The sequence below is a fragment of the Mobula birostris genome, chromosome 6 (assembly GCF_030028105.1).
Source record: "Mobula birostris isolate sMobBir1 chromosome 6, sMobBir1.hap1, whole genome shotgun sequence".
Taxonomy (NCBI): Eukaryota; Metazoa; Chordata; class Chondrichthyes; order Myliobatiformes; family Myliobatidae; genus Mobula; species Mobula birostris.
This window is the reverse complement of record NC_092375.1, coordinates 144,675,124-144,697,403: the sequence shown is the minus strand read 5'-3', so window position 1 is coordinate 144,697,403 and position 22,280 is coordinate 144,675,124. Positions and strand designations below refer to the sequence as shown.

Genomic DNA, 22,280 nt, shown 5'->3' with positions numbered 1-22,280 from the left:
TTTCAATTCAAATACACAGGTTTTGACATGATTTTGTCAAAAGCTCACCATGCAATGCATGTACACAATATTGTGTCCATTAATACAGTAATAGACAATCACAGCAATATATGCCTCCCAATATCATATAGACTCCAAATCCCAACTCTCCCCTCTTATCCCAGCTTCCATGAAGATGCAAATATGAAGGTTACTCACCATAAGGAAGAGATACATCAAATACCACCCCCACACCACCCCACTCCCCATATCTTGTTCATGTCCCATTCCTCCTCTCTTTAACCCCACATACCCCAATTTACATCCCACACCACATATTCTATATTTTCATGGAGGGATCAAATAACTTAATCCATCAAGAATCAGCATGATGAGTCTACATTCACAGCTTCAACACGTGGGGAAACAGAAATTATAAAACACCCAAAGTGAAATTGGAGTTAGACATATATTGTGCATACAGAGGGAAGCAGATGATCACAAAGACCATGAAGTGAATTTAGTCAAACTTAGGGGTAACTAGAATAGTAAGTGTGACAGTCTAGAATGAAGAAATAGAAGACAAATGAGAAAATAATAAGCAGAACTTAATTGCATATAGTACAGTATATTAGGTCAATTTCTGTAAAAATGCAGGGGGAAAGATAAAAATACCAAATAATATATTTTCTTTGAGTAAATCATAGAATATCCTTCGCAGCTTTGACAAACTATAGTGTAAATAAATAAATAAATTCATGTTTTGGAAAATGCCAAGTTTATTTTGTACAACCTGTTCAGAGATAGTACAACATTAATGCACTCATAGAATATATTTTCATGTTAGATTCCTTTATATCTGCAGTTCTGAGAATCAGTCACAGTTTAGGTGTTAAATACAGTTGAGATCCAACAATATAACAAAACTCTTCATCAGCCCTAAATATTCCGCTATAGATCTCAGCAAATTTGTACAATGAAACTCTATTCCACACATATGCCTTTTAAGCAGGGGAAGATATATGGATTGCTTTTGCAAATCATTGAATTAATTCTATGCATGCAACCAAACTACTTTAGATTTGCTTTCAGCCACGAAGATGGACAAGCTGTCAACAGGTGGAGAATCCTCTGTTGCTAGTGGAGGAAGACCAACGTTGCATGAAGTATCATTGGCAGAGTTGAAAGATAAGACTGTTGAGCGTACTGAACAACAAATCTCTGACTTGTTGCCTTCTTCCACATTGGGTAAAGACAATGAAGCTCTCAGAGGAACACCAGTGGAAATCTCCGAGATAAAGAATTCATTTCCAACTACTATTTTGCAAACTCAACCTCCAGCTCCATCTGTCAAGAATGAACCATCTCCAGAAGAGTTGGTTGCATCTAGTATTGAGACTCTAACTAGCCATTATGAAAGATCATTGCAATTCAGCACCTATGAAGATGAGTGCACTTCTGTGGTGGCAGCAGAGAACGTTGTCACCCAAGTCCAACCAAGCTCTGTCCAGATAACAGATGAAACAATAAAACAGCTGCCCATTTCACTGGAAATAACATCCAGCAAATCAGATTTAGATGAAAGTAAATTACTTTCACTCAATCCTAATGTCAAGGATTTATCTAAAACATCCAGTGCAGAAATTACAGAAGCTGGTGGTTGTTTGAAAGAAAAAGACATTTCTGCAAATGTAGTAACTGATAAGAGTGCAGCAGCTTCCCAAGAAGAGCCATTTGCTGTTACTGAAGGCAAAGATGCGTTGCCTCAGCAAAAAATACCAGCAGATATCATTGCAACTACTGTTTATACCACTAAAGAGGATCAGCAGGTTCCTCAGGAAAAGCTAGGAACGCCTGAGGAATTGCATGTAGAACAAACACATATAGAGGCTGATAGTGCAGTTAGAGATGATGGCATAACTTCAGAAGCTAAAAGGGAAGAAATGCCAGATACAATAAAACTGGTCGAACATATAGGGGATGTCTTTTCAATGCCAGAAGATAGATCAGAATGTGTTGAATATAACTCCATAAGAAGTGCAGAAAACATAGAGGATTCAAAGGGGAAACCATCAGTTGAAGAGAAAATTTCCAGTGCAATAGAGTTATTGCCAACTGAATCTTCTAAACATGTGCCTGAGCAGTTAACTGCCAATCTTCCAATTAAGGAAATGGATAAAGCTGATCAAAAAGTCGATGTCTGGCAATTAACTGATGTTACATCTGCTCAATCCTGTGTGGAAGAAGCTAATCAAATTGCAGCCTATAGCACACATCCTGGCACAGGTGATGCAGCTGACAGTTTAAGTAATGGTTCAGTGCTTGAGATGATTAAATTAGACCCATGTACTATTGAGCAAAGTGGAGAGAAGATTCATGATACATCCACAAAAATTGAAGAAGAAAGCACTCAACAGGTAATTTCCAAAGAAAAGAAGTCTGAGCCACTGGTGCCCCCACCCAATGATTCAGATGTTGCTTCTGAGAATATTACTGTAAATTCAATTAATCCAATAGCACAAAGCAAAAAGCCTGATGCTGCTAAAGTGACTTTAAAAGATGGGACAGTGATGGATCAGCCAGAAATATCTAAGTATTTTGAAACATTTGTTTCAAAAGATGGTGGGGTAAAAATGACCAAACAGCCTGAAGATGGTTATTATGAAATGACCATTACAGAGGAAAGCAGTTCAAGACTACCTCATGAAGTACAGCAGAGCTCTGAGGCTCTAAGTGATAAAGCAAAAGTAGATGAGAACAGAGCTGAAAATAATATTCCGGCAGAAAGAATTCAGTACAGCACATTTGCACACTCACCTCTCCCTGTTGATGACCAGACTAAGCCCACTGCAGAAAATGAGCTTACTTTTCCTGCTCCTCAAAACCGTGAAGAGACGGAAATTTCTCAACAACCAGATGCAAGCGGTGATGTGAATGTATCTGAAGGACTACAGAAGCTAGTGCTGAATCTCCCAACAACCTTTTTAGATTCAATATCACTTGATGTGGAAGCAGAGAGCGAAGGTCCCCCAGAATCTTTGTCACCACTGGCATCCGACATTCTTGCCTGTACCAGGGGAATAAGCTTGGATGAGGCAGCAGACATTTTTCCTGCCCCGACACCTGCCGAGGAGAAGCAGATTTGTTTTCCTGTTGAAGTGGATAAAAATAAAAGTGTTTCCACATACGAAGAGAAGTCAGCAAATGAAAACGTGTGTTTAGACCAGCAGTATGCTTTCTCCCATACTTTGAAGCATGATTACAAAAATGACAGTGTTGTGGTACCTGACTTGCCTGAAATGTTGGATTTAGGAGTTAGTAGAAGCAGACTGAGCTTTGATGGCAGTGAAACTGAGATGGGCCGAAGAGCATCTATGCCTGCAGAATCCACTTCTGGCTCGGAGGCTTTAAGTGAAAGCATCAAGTTAATCATTAAAAATGTTGGCCAGCCAGAGGAAATGGGCTATTGTGTGTTTGAATACTCTGCTCCCTTACCTACTCCTGAGGAGGTCAAAAGTCCTTTGGAAGATGGAAGCATTTTCCTCCACAAAATCCGCACAGCTTCTCAAACTATTGATGAGGAAAGTATTAGGAGGCAAATAGATGCAAATAAGCATAAAGAGGATTCACATTTTAGGATTGCCACCCTGTCTGAAGATAGTGAGTTAAAATTAATGCCCTCTTTGGAAGGGAAATCAGAAGTTAAGCATGAAGAATCAATTTCAATAGATATTCCAATCCAGCTTGCTAAAACAGAACCTGAACCTGTTTGTTTATCTGATATCCCTGAAATAAAAGAACTTGATCAACATAAGGCTATTGATACTTCCAAAACTGCAGAAGATACTTCTCTAAATAAATCTCTGGATTATTTACCAACTGAGTTTACAGAACCAGAAGCATCTGTGAAGCTAGAGTCCATGGATCAAAAGCTGCCTAAGAAGGATGTTCCTGTTCAAGAAAGAACTCAGCCTAAGAAAACTTTGGATAATGAGACCAAAAGCGTGTCCAACAGAGTTACCGTAACAGTTTTAGAAATGGAGTCATTAAGGTTTGGGAAAAGTATTTCTGTTCAGGACCCAGGTCAAACTAAGAAAGTATTTGAAGATAAACCAAGACCTATTTTGCCCAGGCAGGATACTGTGCTGGATGTTGACATAGAAATGGAGGCAGATCACATATTTTGTGAGAAAACTGCTTCCCTTGAAGAAATTGTTCAACCTGTCAATGTCTTTGAAGATGGCCATAAGCCTGGTTTGCCCTCTGAGCTTTCTGGACCAGAAACTGTTCAGTATAAAGAGACTGAAGGAGATGCTTTCATTCAAGAAACAGCTGAACCTCAGGAATTTGTGGAAAGTAAGGCCATTTCACATAGTGAGGCTACCTTAACTGAAGTGTGTGTGAAAAATGACACTGTTGATCACAAAACACCTGAGCAACCTGACCCTGTACAAAAAACCACTTCACCTGAGAAAGTTATGTTCGATGCCTGTAAGCCTAATCTGCCAAGTGATATTAATGCCGTTGATGTAGGTGGAAAAACAGAAAAAGTCGATCAAATGTCTGAGAAAATTGGATCTCCACCTGAATTGGCTCCAACTGTTAAAATTAGAGAGGATGACACAGAGCCTGGTTTGCCCCCTGTCATTAGCAGACACAAGGATGATTTGGAAGCTGTGCATGATGATGACAAAATAGTGAAGAAGCCTGTCCCTGCACAAGAAGTCATTCAAGCCAAGAGAACCGTGGAACTGGAAACTGAACCCACTTTGTCTGGTGATGTTGTTGAACCTGCAGTTGCTCAGCCTGAGAAAATCACAGAGGATGAAACTAGGACCACACCTAGTGAAGTTACTGTGAGAGAAGTTTCAAAAGCAGAGTCGTCTGATTATAGTATCTCTGCTCCTCTACAAGATTCGACTTTAGCTGAGAAATCTAGCAATGAAGAAAATAAGGCTAATTTGTTGATTGAGGTTACAGTGCCAGAAATAGTTTTGCAAATGGACCCTGCTGACTATGAAGTATCTGAAAATATTATTCCTGTGGAACGAACTGAAGAGAGGGGAATTGTGGAATCTGTTGTTACAGTAGAAGATGATATTATTACAGTTGTTCAAACCACATTAGAAAGAGGAGAGGACGTGGGCCACAGTGTGAGATTTGCAGTAGCTGATGGCGACGATACTGATGATGTTTTTACATGCAGTGAACAAACCCATTTAACAGAAGAACAAATTCATAAGCCTCCTGTACAGACTGCTGAAATTGTGCTTATCCCAGAGAAGATACAGATCCCAACAGACTTGAAAGAAGATGAGAGTATTGATGAATCGGTAATGGACACTGACAGCTACTGGATGGATACACAAGGTGCCTGTAAAGCCTTACTAGCTATCATCCATCACAAGATAGTAAATTCTCTTTATTATATATAATTTAATTATGCCATTTAAAGTGTATCCTGTAATTTTTAAAAGTAACATGAATTCAGTTTATGTTATTATCTTCTCCGTCGTAATATCCTGTTGCCATTTAAAGTGATTTCTTGCACTTTAATTCTGCAGATGAAGAGAGTATCATAGTAACACAACCCGCTGCTGTCACAAAACAGGAGAAACCAGAGAAGGAATTCAGCAGCCCGTCTTTGGATAAACATAGGAAAGGGAAAGTGTTAAAAACTGCAAAAAACAGAGCTTCAACGCCAGAGAGAAAGATAATCAAAAAAGATGTCAATGTACTCTCCAAAGAAGACAAAAAGAAAAGAAAAGGTTCATACAATGGAAGCAATTTTTATTTTCACTTCTTCCATTTTTGTGATGTGAGGTGTTTGTATTGTGCCCATGTAACAATGTTATGTTTTCTAAGAATTTGGCTGTTAGAGAATAAACAATAACAGGAAGTAGCAATACCTAAATTCCTGAATTGTTCTATTGTTTCCTTTAAAGAAAAGTGGATGTTGAACATTCCACATGATTGGCACTTTATTCCTGTCCTCATATTTGCTCTTATCTTTCCTTTCTAACAGTGTATAAGAAGTCTGAACTTGCTAAAAAAACAGAGATTCAGACCCGGTCTCCCTCCAGGAAAATCATATTAAAACCAGCTGTAAGATATCATAGACCAGCTCACGTCCCTTGTACTAAAAGGAAGCAGACAGGTGATTGTGTAAACACTGCAATGTGGCTGGCAAACATGGACTTTAATTCATTGCTGGACTAGCTTTTTCCTGCATTTTCTTTTGAGCCATTAGGCGATATATGGTGCTTTTTGTTTCATTTTTCTTATAGCTGTCATGATCACACATGCTTGTCATGCACAAGCTTTCAAGTGCAGTGGTCTTGAACTTGAAGTGGTGGTGTAATTATTTGTGGGAGTTTGCTTAGATTGCCGTGTGATAGTGGGGAAAGTGTTGCAGCCTGCATCATGATATCCATTCACATTAATTCTCTTGTTGAGAGGTATCCAGGAATAATTTGCATTACATGAAGCATTTGTTTTCCATTTGTGTTTTTTTCAAATGTATATTAGCTTTACTTTTAAAATAATAAAACATTTATGTACTAAGGTTTACTCCCTTTGGAGCTTTATCTATTTGTTAGTTTGGATAATTTTGTACTTCATTATGTTGCTTCCCATTCAATATGATGGTGATAATATTAAATTCATTTTGCTTTCATGCACATCTCGACTTGTATCTTATTCAAAATTGAAATCTTTCTGCTGTATAGTCCAATGTTCTAATGCTAGTATTCCTTTTGTCTAGTTCCTGGAAATGTTGAGGGTGCTTACATTATAGACCAGAAATTTTCTGTTGCTAAGCAACCTAAGGAGCGGATCACAGTAAGTAAATTACTGATAAATGCATTCTGTGCACATTACAGAAGGTGGGGCAACTTGAACAGCAGTTAATGATTTTTTTTTATTTGAAGTACTGTATGCATATGTGGAAGCTACAGATAATCCTTAAATTCCTCAATGTGATCCTTAGATTTTGAAAGTAACTTTTTAATCTTTGCTGAGTTTTGTCTGTTCTTTTTTCAGTTGTTTTTAGTTAATTCTAGCTCATAGATAGTGAATATCTGTGCTATGTTACATACAGAGCAAATATTTGAGTAAGCATGGTAGGAAACATTTTATCAAAGCATAAAAAAAATGCTATTCAAAAACTTTACACAGAAGGAAACATTTACACTCATACCTAGATGGTTCAAATGTTTTGTACAATCGTAAATTCAAATAAATTATTTTCGAATACTTCAGAATTTCTCTTGCTTCAAATCTTAATTTGCATCTTTAGTATTCTTTCCTGTATACAAATGACTGACTCTCTGGTGCATGGCAATGGGAAGAGATAATGAGGGAAATTGATTAGCATGGGTGAAAAAAAGTGGGCCACTACTGTGTGAGCCTTTTAATATCAGATGAGCTGGAAGAATAGAGGCATGCTGGATAGAGGTGAAACCTAATTAGGGCAGCTTGTCAATGATGGAATCAAAGTTAAAGGTGGAATAAAGCTATTGTAAGGATTCCTTGCGTGGTTTGATTCAGGAGGCGGAGATAATCCCACTGCAGGCTTGCCTCTTTATTTAAAGCTCTTTGCAAAAGATAGTGGGTTAAGCTATCAGGGGTGAATAATGCTTTTCAAAGAGCTAGTTTGATGTCTTGCCATATGCATGATCTCTGTATGTTCTGATGGCAGATGTCTGTTGAGGTGATGTGAAAACACTAAAGCGTGGGATGACAGTAGGCAGAGGCTGTTTATATGGGACATGCAAATGTAGCCAGGAATTGGCTGCTTGGGTTAGGGGGATAAAAAAGTCTAACGATGAAACACTGGTGGAATTGCTGTTTCATGGATCATGGAATGTAAATGTGCTGCAAAGTTGCTGGCTATACATCTATATATTTTACAATTAGCTACTATCATTGACCATGCCAAAGATGGGGAACTCTTAGAACTCTCCTCTCCCAAGCAAGCCCTAAAACATTCTATCATTCAACCATTTGGGGGACAATGCTTGGGAGGAAATTACATCATTTTTGCTATGATGACTCCAGAGTGATGGGCCAAGAGACAAATGTTTAAAACCATAGCAACCTTCATTTTTTTTAAAGATCATATATGGAAGTTATCATGATTTGCTGAGAATAACCAGAAACGTAAATAATGTTTTTAAAAAGCACTTATTTTAGAGTAAGGTAATCCCTTTTGAATGGTAAAGCATATTTAGGATTTCCAAAACTTTCTCATCATAACCTTTGAATTCACCTCCAATGAAAGAACTGAATATAAAGTCACAACTGCCATTGAGGTTTCTTTAAGATCTCAAAAGCATTTCTTTCAAACACATTCTTTAGCTTGCCTTCCCAATTAATTCACTTTAGCAAGGGTCTGTATGTATTTACTTGCTAACATACCTGTAACAGATTTTAGAACTATTATCTCATCTGTGATGTGTTACATAAAGCAAGTGCATATATTTTTTCTTAAGTATGAACTTTGTTGCTTCTCTAAACTATGGTTGTAATTATTTGGTAACATGGTGAAAACTTGTAACAGATGTACAGGGAGCACAAACTGTAAGATGGGAGTTTCTACTGTATCTGTACACCTTTGAACAATTTTTCCAGAACAGAAAATGCTTCTAAAGATTAATCATAGTCACCCTCACTTATATAAAAACAAAGTTTGTAAAAATGACACCAGTTATCTTGGAGTATAGTGTTTTAGGCCAATTATGCTGACCGCTGGAAAACTGTATCATATAATATTGTTGTGCTGAATATGAGAAGTTTGGTTTGGATGTGTTTGTTGACCAGGGCGATTATAAGTATTTAAATTTATTGGGTATTCATATTGGTGATGTTGCATTATGATTTTTGATATGTTCATTAGACTATCAGAACATGTCAAAACATGTTACTAATTTAAGTTCTTATGTTTTAGTACTTTGTTCCATTTTTATGTTCATTGTCTTATCGTTTTTTAATTTGCTTTATATTTTCTCATGGCAAGAATTCATCTACACTAACAAAGATTCCTACCTCAAAATTATCTTCCCTCCTCCCTGAAAGACCCAAATCTACTTGTTCTGCTGATAAAAAAGCCTTTATTGACCTAGATTACTATCCCACACGACCCTCGTCTGCTGGCCCTAGAGAATCTTTGAATGAGCAGCTTGTGAAAAAGGTAAGATGAAGAAATGTCCATGATAGTTTTGCTTCTTACACAATAGTAATTTCTACTTGGAATTGAAGAAAAGATTATTCTCCAGTTTTCTGCCACTCTTGTGATGTTGAAACAGTCAAGCTTTTTTTATCCATTAAATTTGGTCAGCATAAAGCTAATTACATCTACCCCTGTTAACCTTTGAACTTGAGGTCATCAAGAGTTGAGCACTCTATGAAGTTCTCATCTGCAATCATGCTTTACATTAATGCAGACAAGCTTAACATAAGGAGACATTTTATTGAATGGATTAGGTTATTCATCACTGAAAAATAGTTGAGTAATAGTTAGGGCCAAAGCTGATATATTATTAATAAAAATTAAAATAATTTAACAGTGGTGAGGAAATTTGAACAACAAGCTATTTTCTACTGATATTTTCTTTGTACTCTCATTCCAGTCATAAAAATATTGCCACTTCCAATGGCTGTGCTAGTCTGGAACAACTAATGCATTTTTAAATGTGCTAATGTTGATATTAGCCAGTTTAAACTAATTCGCATCTGTACTAAAATTCTAGACATATTAATTCAATTGTTTATTTTCTAGATTGGCTGTAGTGCCTAGGCATGTCTGTTCTGTTATGAAAAATACAATTGCCTTAATTCTGTGTAAATTAAAAAAAACAGAAGAAGTAGGCTTGCAAGCTGAGTTACCTTTACTTCCTAGAGGGAAAGTCTCTGTGATTGAAAACCGAAAATGCTGGAAACACCCAGTAGTTCAGGCAGCATCTGTGAAAAGAGGAACAGTTAATGTTTCAGATCAAAGACCCTTCACCAGAATTGAATAGTTCTTTAATTTTCAAAACTTGTTTTGATCCCTTGTAGTTTATATCCGGTAATTTGAACAATACCACTTTTCCAACAAATGCATCAGTGAGATAAATGCTGTAATAGCATTAGATAATTATGATCTGTAATCAGTTCATTTCTCACTATGATCTATATGTAACCACTTTTCATACAGTAAAACATCGTAAGAAAATGCTAAAATGTTAACGAGATTTGTTGTCTGTCTGGATTTTGAAGAAGTTCAAAAGTTTTAAGGAACATTTTACAAAATGAAAATAAATGAGCTCTTTGGTGAAAAGAGTCCGAAGTTAGGACTTTGCAAGCTGAATGCATGCCCATCAGTAGAACATTTAGTGATGATTAATTGAGTTGATTAATGAAGAGGTCATAATTGGAGGGATGGATGTATGAAGCTGGAGAAGATTAGAGACAGGGAAGAGTAAAGCCCCAAAGGCATTTCAAATTAGGAAGAGTCAATCAAAGTTGATGCATTCCTTTATTAGGAGCCTCTAGATCAGACATAATGGGTAAATATGATCTGGTACAAGTTACAACAGAGGAATTGTGTATGTAATTATGCAGGTAATAGCACGTCTAAGTGATGGTGTTTCTAAGTGGTCCAGATCTCCTGTTGGCATCAACCTTTTGAACATGCTGGTTCTACTTTCGATGTTTACCAAGGAAGCAAGGAATGGAACAAATGTTGATGGGAATAACTTTGATCTCAATATTTACTTGAAGGAACTTATTGCTTAAACAATATTGTATGATGGAGAAGCCATTAGTTTAGAGGTAATAGAGTCAAAAAAGATCATGATGAAGTGAAGTTGAATGCCACCAATATAGATGAGAATTAATCAGTAAATGTGTTAGTGGTGTCAAAGTGCAGAATGGGGATAATAATTATGGGGGCCTATGGATGCAACACAGGGAACACCTGAGGGAATGTCACAGGAGTCAAACAAGAAACCATTGGAGGCCATAGACTCCTGATGAAGGGTCTCAGCCATTGTCAGTTGTTTACTCTTTTTTTTTATAGATGGTGCCTGACCTGCTGAGCTCCTCCAGCATCTTGAGTGTGTGTGTTGCTTGGAGGCCATAGATTGACAGTTTTCTATAATGTTGCAGATTTCTGAGCAGATCATTATACTTCTACATATACTATCTGTGGGGGAGGGGATGTTTTTCAGGAATCAGAAAAGCAAGAGAGGTGAATTCTAAATAGTTACAGAGAGATGTAATAATGATAATATTTGTTAAATAGCTACCTTAAGAGCATGGGGCTAAACTTCAAATACCATTATCTAATGACCAGATGCATGGGAAAAATTGTTAACTATATACCCAGTCAGTTTATTATTCTGATGATAATGGTTTCACAGGTAGGAAACAAATGCAAAATTAAAGGTGCGGCTTGCAGAATTTAAAGTACAAAAATATTTGGAAGAACTTTAGAGTTGATCTTTTTAAGGCGGCATTTTGGAAAAAGAATAGCAGTAGATGTTTGAAGAATTGTTGTTTTCACTTGTATCCATGTAAGGAATCATAAGGACTTTACCTCAAATTAGGAGCAGACAAATTAGCACCTAAAATTTACCCAGTTATTCACAAAGATTACAGCTAACTTGATTTTAACCCAGCCCTGGTAATATCCCTGTACCTTTTCTCAACAAGAATTTGTTTGTTTCAAATTTCAAAGGTCAAAGTAAATTTATTATCAAAGTATATATATGTCACCATATACAACCCTAAGATTAATTTTCTTGCAGGCATTCACAGTAAGTAAATAAAAGCAATGGAATCAATGAAAGGCTGGACAAACAATCAATATCCAAAGACAACAAACTGCAAATACAAATAAAATGATAATTATTATGAACAAATATTAGGAGCATGAGATGAAGAGTCCTTGTAAGGGAGTCCAGAGGTTGTGGGAAGAGTTTAGTGATGGGGGGAATTAAGCGAAGGAAAGTTATCACCTCTGATCTAAGAGCCTGATGGTTGAGGGGTAATAAATTCCTGAACCTGGTGGTGTGGTCCTAAGGCTCCTGTAGCATTTTCCTGATGGCAGCAGCAAGAAGAGGGAATGGTCTGGATGGTGAGGCTCCTTGATGATAGAAGGTGGTTTGTTGCGACAGCACTCAGTGTAGATATGCTCAGAGCTGGGCCAGCCTCTACCTGTGATGAACGGGGCCATATCCACTACTTTTTTTTAAAGCTTTTCTATTCAAGAGTTTCCATACCAGGCCATATTGGAACCAGTCAATATACTTACTCTCGACCACACATCTATAGAGGTTTGTCAAAGTTCTAGATGACATACAAAATCTTCAGAAGTTCTAAGAAAGTAGAGGCACTACGTGCTTTTTTTTTGTAATAGCACTTATATGCTGCAGCCAGGATAGATCCTCTGAACTGATAACAGTAAGGAATTTAAAACTGCTGACCCTTTCTGCCTCTGATCCCCTGATGAGAACTGCCTCATGGTCCTCTGGTTTCCTACTCCTGAAGTCAATAATCATTTCCTTGGTCTTGCTGACATTGAGTGAGAGGTGGTTGTTGTAGCACCATTCAGCCAGATGTTCAATCTTAAATGTAGCATTCAGTCTTAAATGTGGTACAAGTCTCTGCTTCCACACGCTTCAAGGAAGAAATTTCCAAAGACCTACAGCGGTATGAGGGAAAATATTTCCTTCATCTCTAAGTTGAATAGTTGACCCATAATTTGTAAACAATGGCTCCTAGTTCTAAATTGATCACTTTCTTCCATAGTCCACTGTCCTCACCTATTAGACTCCTTATTTTGCCCTTTAGCTCTTCCACCTATCCCTTCCCAGTTTCTTACTTCATCTCCCACACCTCCAACTTACCCCGCACCTGGTCTCACCTATCCCCTACTAGCTTGTAATTCTTCCCCTCTCCCCACCTTATTCTGGCTCTTCCCACTTCCTTTCCAGTTCTGATGAAAGATCTTGGGTGAAATGTCAAATGTTCATTCCCTTTATAGATCCTGCCTGACCTGCTAAGTTCCTCTAGCATCTTCTGTGAATTGCTCAGGATGAAAAGTTTCTCTATATACGCCCTGTTATGTTGCTTTTCTATGGCAGCTTTAGAAATGCCTCTTCTGTTTTCGTTGTGATAGATTTAGTGCTCACTTTCCTATAGTTTCTTGCTTTTTGCTTCCCTCTATTTTTGAATAACGAAGGTATTGTAAAGCTATTCTCTGATCTCATGGAACTTTTCCAAAAACATTCCATGTCACTGCTCAAGCCAGAAGGCGATTTTCCCCCACCATATTAGGTCTATACTTACCTCTTGAAACCATCATAGTTTCAGCGTTATTTGTGAGACCTTGATTTGCACAGAGTGGCATAGACATTTCTATTTAAAGATTTAGCATGAGGTCCATCAGGATCAAAGGGCTTGTCAGCTCACAGTTCCAACGTTCAGCTCAATCCCACTTTGCTGGTGATTGGAATTTCCCAAAATCCATTCTCTCGATTTCTGAAAGATATTATAAGTACTTTCTATAGTGAAGATGAAGCAAAATACTCATTTAATTCATCTGTCATGTCCTTGATTTTCATTTCACTTTGTTTTTGAAAATATCATTACATCACATCAATGCATGGACAAAATACTGCAAAATCACTTCTTAAAACCTAAGTAATAGTTTTAATTTTGCAGAAGTGCTTTGGTTCAAAGTGGAATTTTCAAGAATATGTTGTGAACTGCTGTAAAGTAAATTGCCTTGTATATTATGTGGATACCTGTAATCTGTGTTGAATGAACAGAAAATAGTTTGTTATATCACCTGCCTTTAACAATACTGCATAACAATGAATAGTAATTTATTCCCTATGTCTTTGGAGATACAAATCTGTGCACATATGCATGACGATTTTAAATAAATTGGCTGCAATATGAAATCTTTCCTTTAGCATTTTAGTCAGTTTTAACAGCTTGTCCATTGATATTTGCATGCTCTGCTGGAATTGGGAAAGAATTGTAAAGCTCAAAGGTATTTTAATTGCAAGTTATTGGCACATTTTGGGAGTTATGTGCATATTGAATATTATATTTGCCCCATTTTACATTATTATTACAAACGTTAAGGAAGTTGCATAGAGTGATAGATCGTACTGACATGATTTGCTCTGTGCAGGATACCACAGGGAGGAGCCCAGAGAAGCGTTCAGCTTTGCCGAGACCTTCTTCAATCTTGACTGCTCGCCGAGCTCCGCCAGAAGAAAGGGATCCACATTTTGTGACAGCTACAAGCCCAGTTTATTCAGCACCGAGGCGACCAACAAGTTTGTTTTTGTATTTCTCGCTAAAACCTCAATATTGACTGACTTTTTAAAGCATTTTATATCATTTTGAGTTTTCAATCATGTGAGATATATGCATGATGGTAGAAAGGCATACAAGTGCTTACGCTGCTTTTTCTATATGTTTACACCACTCTAACCCAGCACTTTAAAATTGCATAATTTAGTAATTAATATAGAAGAAAGCCAAAAATGGCAGTGTTTTTTTTTTTGGAAGATCTAGCTAACAGAGACAATAATGACAAATATGTTCTTTTTATCCTGTTTCCAAGAATGTCATTCTGTTTAATATAGCTATATATAATAACATAAGAATATAAGAAACAGGAAGAGGAGTAGCTGAGCTTTGCTCTGCCATGCAATAAGATCATGGCTGATCTGGCTGTAAACTCAGCTCCACCTTCCTGCTTTTTCCCCATAACCCTTCCTGCATGCAAAAATCCATATCTGTATCTTCAATATATTTAATAGGGTAGTCCCTACTGCTTCCCGGGAAAAGAATTCCACAGATACACTACAGTATGGGAAAAGCACTTTGTCCTCATCTCTATCCTAATTCTATTCCCCTGACTCCTATCTATCTCTCCTAGTTCTAGTCTCACTTACCAGTATAAATAGCTTTCTTGCCTCTGTCTTATCTATTCCTTAATTTTATACGTTTCAATAAAATCTGCTTGCATTTTTTTCTAAATTCCATCAAGTATAGTCCCAGGCAACTTGATCTCTCCTCGTAGATTAACCCCCTTTTCTCTGGACCTCCTCTACACTGCCTCTAAAGCCAGTATGTCTCTCCTCAAATTAGGAGACCAGAACTGCATTCAGTACTCCAAGGGCAACTTCAGCAGTACTCTACACAGTTGCAGCATAACCCCTCTGCTCTGAAATTCAATCCCTCCAGCACTGAAGGCCTACATTTTATTTGCCTTCTTGGAACCTATTGCACCTGCAAACTATTCTATTGCAATTCATATTCAAGCATTCCCAAGTTCCTCTGCAAAATAGCATGCTGTAATCTTTCACCATTTAAATAATAATCTGATCTATTTTTCCTTCCAAGTGGATGCCGTCACGTTTACCAGCATTTTACTTCATCTGCTAGATGCTTCCTCACCCACTTAATCTATCTATTTCTCTTTGCAGGCTCTCTGCATCCTCTGCACATTTTGTCATTCCACTCAATTTAATGGCATCAGCAAAGTTAGATATGCTGCACACTGTCTCTAAATCATTAATGTATACTCTGAATATCAGCACCGATCCCCATGGCACTCCACTCTCCACTGACTGCTGATCAAAGAAAAACCCATTTATCCTAACTGCCTCCTCTTAGTTAATCAATCCTCTATTCAGCTAATACATTACCACCAACTCCATGTATTCTTATAGGTGTCCTTTTTTTGACACTAGCCATCACCATCTGGAAATCCAAGTATTCACTATTCACCTGTTCCCTTCTATCCACTGTGCTCATTATATCCTCAAAAAGCAACAGTAACTTTGTCAAAAAGGACCTACCCATCATGAATTCATGCTGAGTCTACTAGATGGAACCACTCCTGTCCACATATCGCAGTATTTCTTCCCTGGGAAATTCATCATCAGCAATAACTTTTAAATTGGGCTTTGAATTTAACAGCGGGAAGTCAAATTAACCATTTGAACAAGGAGTTCCTGCTCAATCATGGGACACTCTGTGCCATGCCCTATAATGAGAAAAGATTACATTTTGGGCATTTACTGGTTTAATCACAGACCTACCCTTATCCTTTTCGTGGGGAAGAGATCAAGTAAGTATCTTGTTGGTTAGGCTAAGCTGTTGGTATATAGGAATCTCTTTTACTGAATATATTTATTAAAACAAGTTTCCATTGTTATATTTTGACTTCAGTTACTAACATAATGCACCTCGTTGACAAAACATTGGCACTTTGTAGATCTGAGAACTGTCCATTAGGATTTTTTAGGGGAATCACAGTCTAAATTGTTTGCAAAATGGTCTCTTTTATTTATATTGCAATTATATTTAATTGTATTTTCTAAGTAGCCTGTTGTAATTTGCACTTTCAGTTCCAGTTACCCTAGTGCTATTCTGTTTAAATAGAAAAGTAGAATAATTTCAATGGACACAATAAATGCACTAAAGAGCCATAACTAAAAGTGCAAGGATGTCAAACGACTCTCTTTTCAGAACCTGTGCATGTGTTCTTGAGATATCAGAGAAGCCAGTCTCTTTAATAGTGCTTGAAAAAAAATGTAAATTAATATCTGGCATGCAAATTACAAACATAATGATCATTAACCATTTCTCTCTACTGATTTCTTTGCAAAAATTCATATTTTCATACCTTGTCTGTTCTCTACCTCGTAGCTATAAGGACTGAACCAAGAAATGACCAGAGGGGTCATGGGATGACCAGATCACGAGCACAAGCGAGTGCAGGTACCCTGTAGTCGGTGCTGGCTCTGCCGCGATGAATATTTTGTAAAAGTTACTTATTTTCAGCGAGACAGACTTGGTGTAGCTCACTTGGAACATTCAAAACCGTGGTTGGATGGATGTGATGGTGTTTTGGTTTTTTGTTGTACAGATCACTAACAGGTTTCCAGAATTAACTTGCAGGCTAAGAAATAAAAATACCAGAAATCCAGTTTCAAATCTTTTCTTTCCTAATCCAATTATTAAATTGTGCTTCAGAGGTGAAAATGCTTACTTAACCTATTCATAATTATTCCTTAAATTCTATTTAAAGATGTGATCATTACCTTTAAGTAGTCTGAGTGATAATGTTTCTAGGCATGTACAAAGGCTATGTTGTTGTTTTAAACAAAAATCAATATAAAGGACGTGTATTTTTTCAAGGCTCCGAATCAGCGCGCTCCAAGTCAGCAAGAAGCGGCACGGTCACACCATCCACTCCTGGATCCACCGCAGTCACGCCGGGCACGCCGCCCAGTTATTCTCGTACGCCAGGAAGCCGGACGCCTCGCACTCCCAGCACACCTGGCACACACAAATCCCCCATTCTGGTACCCACAGAAAGGAAGGTGGCCATTATCCGCACTCCTCCAAAATCTCCCCTTACTCCAAAGCAGTTCCGCGTTATCAACCAACCAATGCCAGATCTGAAAAATATCAAATCCAAAATTGGATCAATTGACAACCTAAAGCATCAACCCAGAGGAGGGCAGGTATGAGATTAGAATACATAGACTTACATAAAGTATGCTATGTGATTTGATGGCAATCGTGATAATTTTTACTTTTGAGAAAGAAAAATCAGAGCTTAAACTTTAGCAATACTGTGTTTTTATTTCTATGACTGTGTCTTTTGATTTCAGATATTATACTGAACTTGCTGTTGCTCATCTGGTAAAAGGGGATGCAATGTCTGATCTAAAGGAGCAATGGCAATAGGTTTTCTCGTGTTTCCTACTTAAAGGAAAAGATTTGCAAAAAGCATTTTTGTGACTAGTGGGAAGAAATTAAATGGAATGAAGAACCTATGCTTAGGAAAAAAGGCAACAATTTTGCAGCTGAGTCTATCTTAAACCTCATTGTTAAGTAAAGTGTAAGGTCTTGCAGTTATTTCTGGTTCTGTTAAGCGTTGCAGTATATCAGTTTATAATTGTGATGATTAATTAACGATGAAGCTTTTGTAGTTTAATCAATATTATTAATACTGTACTTACAACCTGTGAATAACAGTTTGACAGATGGTTTCATATCAAGGGGGACATTTGATATATACATTGAGATGTTTTTGCCCTACCTCATCTCACCTGTATTGTATCATTCATGGATTCCTTTGTTACGATTTGACTGTTGTGTTGTCTCCCCTGTTTTGCCCTCTGTAAACCTGAGGTCATTCAAAACTCTACTGCCCATGCCCTGGCTTACATCTTGCCATTCACCAGGACATAACCCTGTAAGCAATACTTGAATGTTGAAACACACTCTTATTTTCACCCTTGACCATATAGTTTTCTGTCTCTAGTTTTCTCCATCCTGTAACCTTTTCTTTGATTCTGGCCTCTTGTAATTCCCAAATTTAATTATTCCATCACTGGATCCAATGTCTTTAGTTGTCTAGGGCCCAAAGTTCTGAAATTCCTTTCTGAGGCTTCCCAACTTCACTTCTCTTCTTTACAGTGATACTTTAAAGCTTGCCAGGAAAGTAACTGTTAGTTCTCTGCCTATCAATTTTTAATAGTACCTGCGTTATGAGTTTTCTGCCCAAATTATCTTAGAAAAATAAGCCTGATGACTGTCTTGAACCACAGCAACCTTGAGGTGAAAATATTGCCAGGCCAACAGGTAGGGTGGTGATGACATTCCTTTGTGCAGTCTACTGATGCCCATTTAGTTTAGGGGGAATGGGGATGGCCACTGATGATAATGAAGGAATAACTAGTACAATAGATTCGATATACGTATGTTGGGGGTGAAAGGAATGAAAGATGGTGGTGTTTGGGGTGCAAGCCAGACACTTGCTTCCAGACACTGCTGTATTTGTAATCTTTGGCCATATTAAGAAAGCATGCATATGCATGCATGTTTGACATGCATTTGGTCAAATTTTCAACCATGCACATGACACTGGCTATTATCCCAGTGGGCTGCTTTCTCTTGAAGTTTCTAGAAACCCCACTCAATCATACAAATGGAGAGAGTCTCATCTTGCTGCTTAACCTTTATGCCATCTGATTTGCAAGTGGGAAATTCAGCATCGGGAATGTGATGGTAATGTCACTGAATCTCCCTTTGGTTGGTTCTCTAACTCATTTGATCGTGTTCCCGTGAGGCATTTGCTGAAGATTGTGCTGTGTTATAGGTAATAGACAAGTTATTTGAAGTGCATCCAAGTAAATATCCATTGTGTAGTCAAACTTTACAAACTAAATGTTGTATGACTTCGGGACTTGTCTCTAGGTCTTATATCTAGATGCTTCATCACAATTCTTGCTACTATGAAAATTAGTTTTGTTATGCTGAAGCCCCATGTAGATGGTGCATTTCAGTGAAAATTTTCTTTTAAACCTGCAGTAAGTCCACAATCCCTGAACTTGTTTCTCTGTCCTTCTGGTCCACATAGGTCTTCCCAGTATCTTCCCTATCACCCAGTTTCATTCTCTCCCCCATCTGGGTCCTTCTGCCCAATTAGCCAAACACTATATCTATTGAGTCTCCTATCCCCTCCCCCAACAAGTTCCATCTGCCCATTGTCTCTCTCCTTGTATGGTCCCAATAATCACCTCCCTTACTTACTAGGTTCCAGCACCTTCAGCCTCTTGTATCTCCACTTATCACATTTCCAACCTTTGCCTATACTTCTACCCATCTCCATCCTGGAAGCCTGGCTCCATTTGCCCTTTTTATTTCTTCTTTCCCTATATGTCTTTACTTATCACCCAACAGCCATTGTCTCCTATTCTACCCCTCTCCCTCTAGCACCTGTCTCCATCATACCTTTTCTCATCTCATTCCATCTGACACCTTTTAGTCCTGTCTTACCCCTCCCATCTCCCCTCACCTTTTTATACTGGCTATCTCCCCACTACACTGTCAGACTCAATGTGGAGCATTGATCTAAAATGATACCCTCTTTGAGTTCATTCAGTAGTCTGTTTTTTTTTGCTTCAGATTACAGCATTTGCAGTCTCTTAAGTCTCCATTCACAAATTAATTGCTGGGGAAATGGACAGTTAATTTATTAACAAAAAAGCTGTATAATTGGTTTATTCCTTCAGTTCTAGAGAATATGATCCTTTTTCTATAAGGATTTCCAAGGGGATGCTTCATTTACAAACAAGCTTTTTTTTAACAATTTTGATAACTAATTTTTTGTTGTTTCCATTTCTGAGAGACTAGTGTTAATTACTATGTATTTTTCCCCTATTTTACACAAACTTTACATCTGTTTGTTTCATTTCATGGTGACTTTGAAGCATGTTTATTATAATGAAGTACATGGTAAGATTATTTCAGGACTTCAACATTTATGACAAATGAATCTCACAGGTACACCGTTATGTTAGTGACAGGATTCTACAGGGAAACAGATCGTTATCACTTTGATGCCATAGAAATTATTCAATTGATTGAACAGATTGAACTTCATCTAGTAGATGCTACCACGTTTAAAATGTCTTGATTTCTTGTCTGTTTTCAAAATTTGTTTTTAAAGCCAATTTGTTACGAACAAGAAGTTGTAAATATTTTGGCTTCATAAAGCTATTAGCTTATTCCAGTTAATAATCTTCTTGTTAGTCATGATGACCCAAGTATATTTTTGATGATTGGTTTCACTTATGGGCATGCCAAAATGAATAACAGCATGAGATCCTTATCTTGCAGTTCTGCAAATTAACTGAATGTTCTTTGCAATGAGAAATATCTTTGTAATTCTATTGTTTTATTAAAGTTTGTGATAGTGATGAGGGAACAAAGAGATCAGGCTAATGAAAATATGTATTTCTTTGTTTAACCTCAGTTTCCCCATGAATATGTTTTGTCAGTCTTTCTTGGGTTGTTGTAAGGCAAGAAGAAATTACCAAGGACGGTGCTTACCCTAAACTTTCTATTGGGTCATTCAGTAGATATTCATGAAATGTTACAAGCCCTCAAGGGTCAATGTTGCACAACTAAACAGTCAGCATTTGTAATTTTGTCATCCTTTAGTCTAATACTAATAACATATGCTGCACATCAGTAAGGTGATGGCCTAGGAAACACAGTCTGGCCTGGGTTTAATGTGTTTAAGTTTATATGTATGTATGTGTGTGTGTGCGCGTGCGCACGTGCCTGTATAGCTTAGCTGCTATTTGCACATGGAGCTTTTTATGCAGCATTTTTTATTATTTTTTTAATTTTGGTTTTGCTGCATTGTTGAATAAAACTTATGTAGGCTTAAGTATGGCTAAAACCAAATACTTGCAGATGTGTATATTTAAAATCAATATGAAAAATTTAAAATCTATACTGTTTAATATATCATTTGTGAGATAGTTAATTGCAGTATAACTGTGAACAGATAAAATAATTTTGTGTAGTGTTTTTTAAACAGGAATTTTAACCAAAACCATTTCAGAAGAATTATAATTTTAATAGAAGTTTGAACTTAAACTGCAGGAACCATCTTTCAAAGGCACTTGTCGTTTACGACTGGCTTTTGATAACATGGAACATTTTCTCAGTCCAATTGGAATTAACACTCTCTATAGAAAATTGGAAATAAAATTCCTCTTTATAAGCAGAAAATGTGTGACAGTATGTTTCTAATATTATTGACAGTGGGCATCTTCTCACTGAATGACTAGTGTGTAGATATTGATTGGTAAAGTCCCTGTCATTTCCAGGTACATATAGCAAATGTAAAACCTGATTTTAGCCATATTCAGCCAAAATGTGGCTCGCTGGACAACGTGCGTTATGCTCCCCCGATTGGAAACGTGAGTCACTTCTTACTTTGAAAACTGAGAGTTTATTTGAAAGAAAAATTCTGTAATTATTGAGTAAAACTCTTAAAAAGACATGAATAGTATTGCTTGCTTGCTTATCAATTAAAAAGAAATGTTTGCTTTCTTTGCGTCATTTCATATGAGATGCTACTGCAAAGTATTGTTTGAAATTTTAAAAATAATACATGGGTGATTATGTATTTTCATGTGTGCATTAAATGTAATATTATTTATTTTCCATATTTTAGGAGACAATAGCAAAGTTTACCATATGATCAACATTTACAGAGGCAATAACACAACCTTTATATGATTTTGTATTCTCATCATAATTAACATCCATTATTAATGCAGTTAATAATTTTGATTTATTTCTTTGCCACAACACATTTGCTTTAAATATTTACATTAATTATATTCGTAAAGCAAATGTATCAGCTCAAATGATTTGATTAGATAGCATATACCCCAAGTGTATTAGATATGCTTTGC

At 37.1% G+C, this 22,280-nt stretch overlaps 1 protein-coding gene across 8 annotated transcripts in view; it reads left to right on the top strand.

Moving 5' to 3' along the window:
- The window catches only part of LOC140199430 (microtubule-associated protein 2-like), a 316,902-nt gene that overhangs the window by 284,713 nt on the left and 9,909 nt on the right, over window positions 1-22,280 (top strand). For 6 of the 8 annotated variants that reach the window (XM_072261524.1, XM_072261527.1, XM_072261526.1 and 3 more), the window contains 6 exons: window positions 6,743-6,819; window positions 8,996-9,169; window positions 14,165-14,312; window positions 16,699-16,770; window positions 17,191-17,519; window positions 21,687-21,779. In XM_072261524.1, the coding sequence (XP_072117625.1) occupies window positions 6,743-6,819; window positions 8,996-9,169; window positions 14,165-14,312; window positions 16,699-16,770; window positions 17,191-17,519; window positions 21,687-21,779 (893 nt within the window). Of the gene's footprint in view, window positions 1-3,648; window positions 5,350-5,543; window positions 5,748-6,004; window positions 6,145-6,742; window positions 6,820-8,995; window positions 9,170-10,428; window positions 10,472-10,588; window positions 10,614-14,164; window positions 14,313-16,698; window positions 16,771-17,190; window positions 17,520-21,686; window positions 21,780-22,280 lie in introns of those variants that run through there. The other 2 variants (XM_072261521.1, XM_072261529.1) reach the window with 2 other exon arrangements.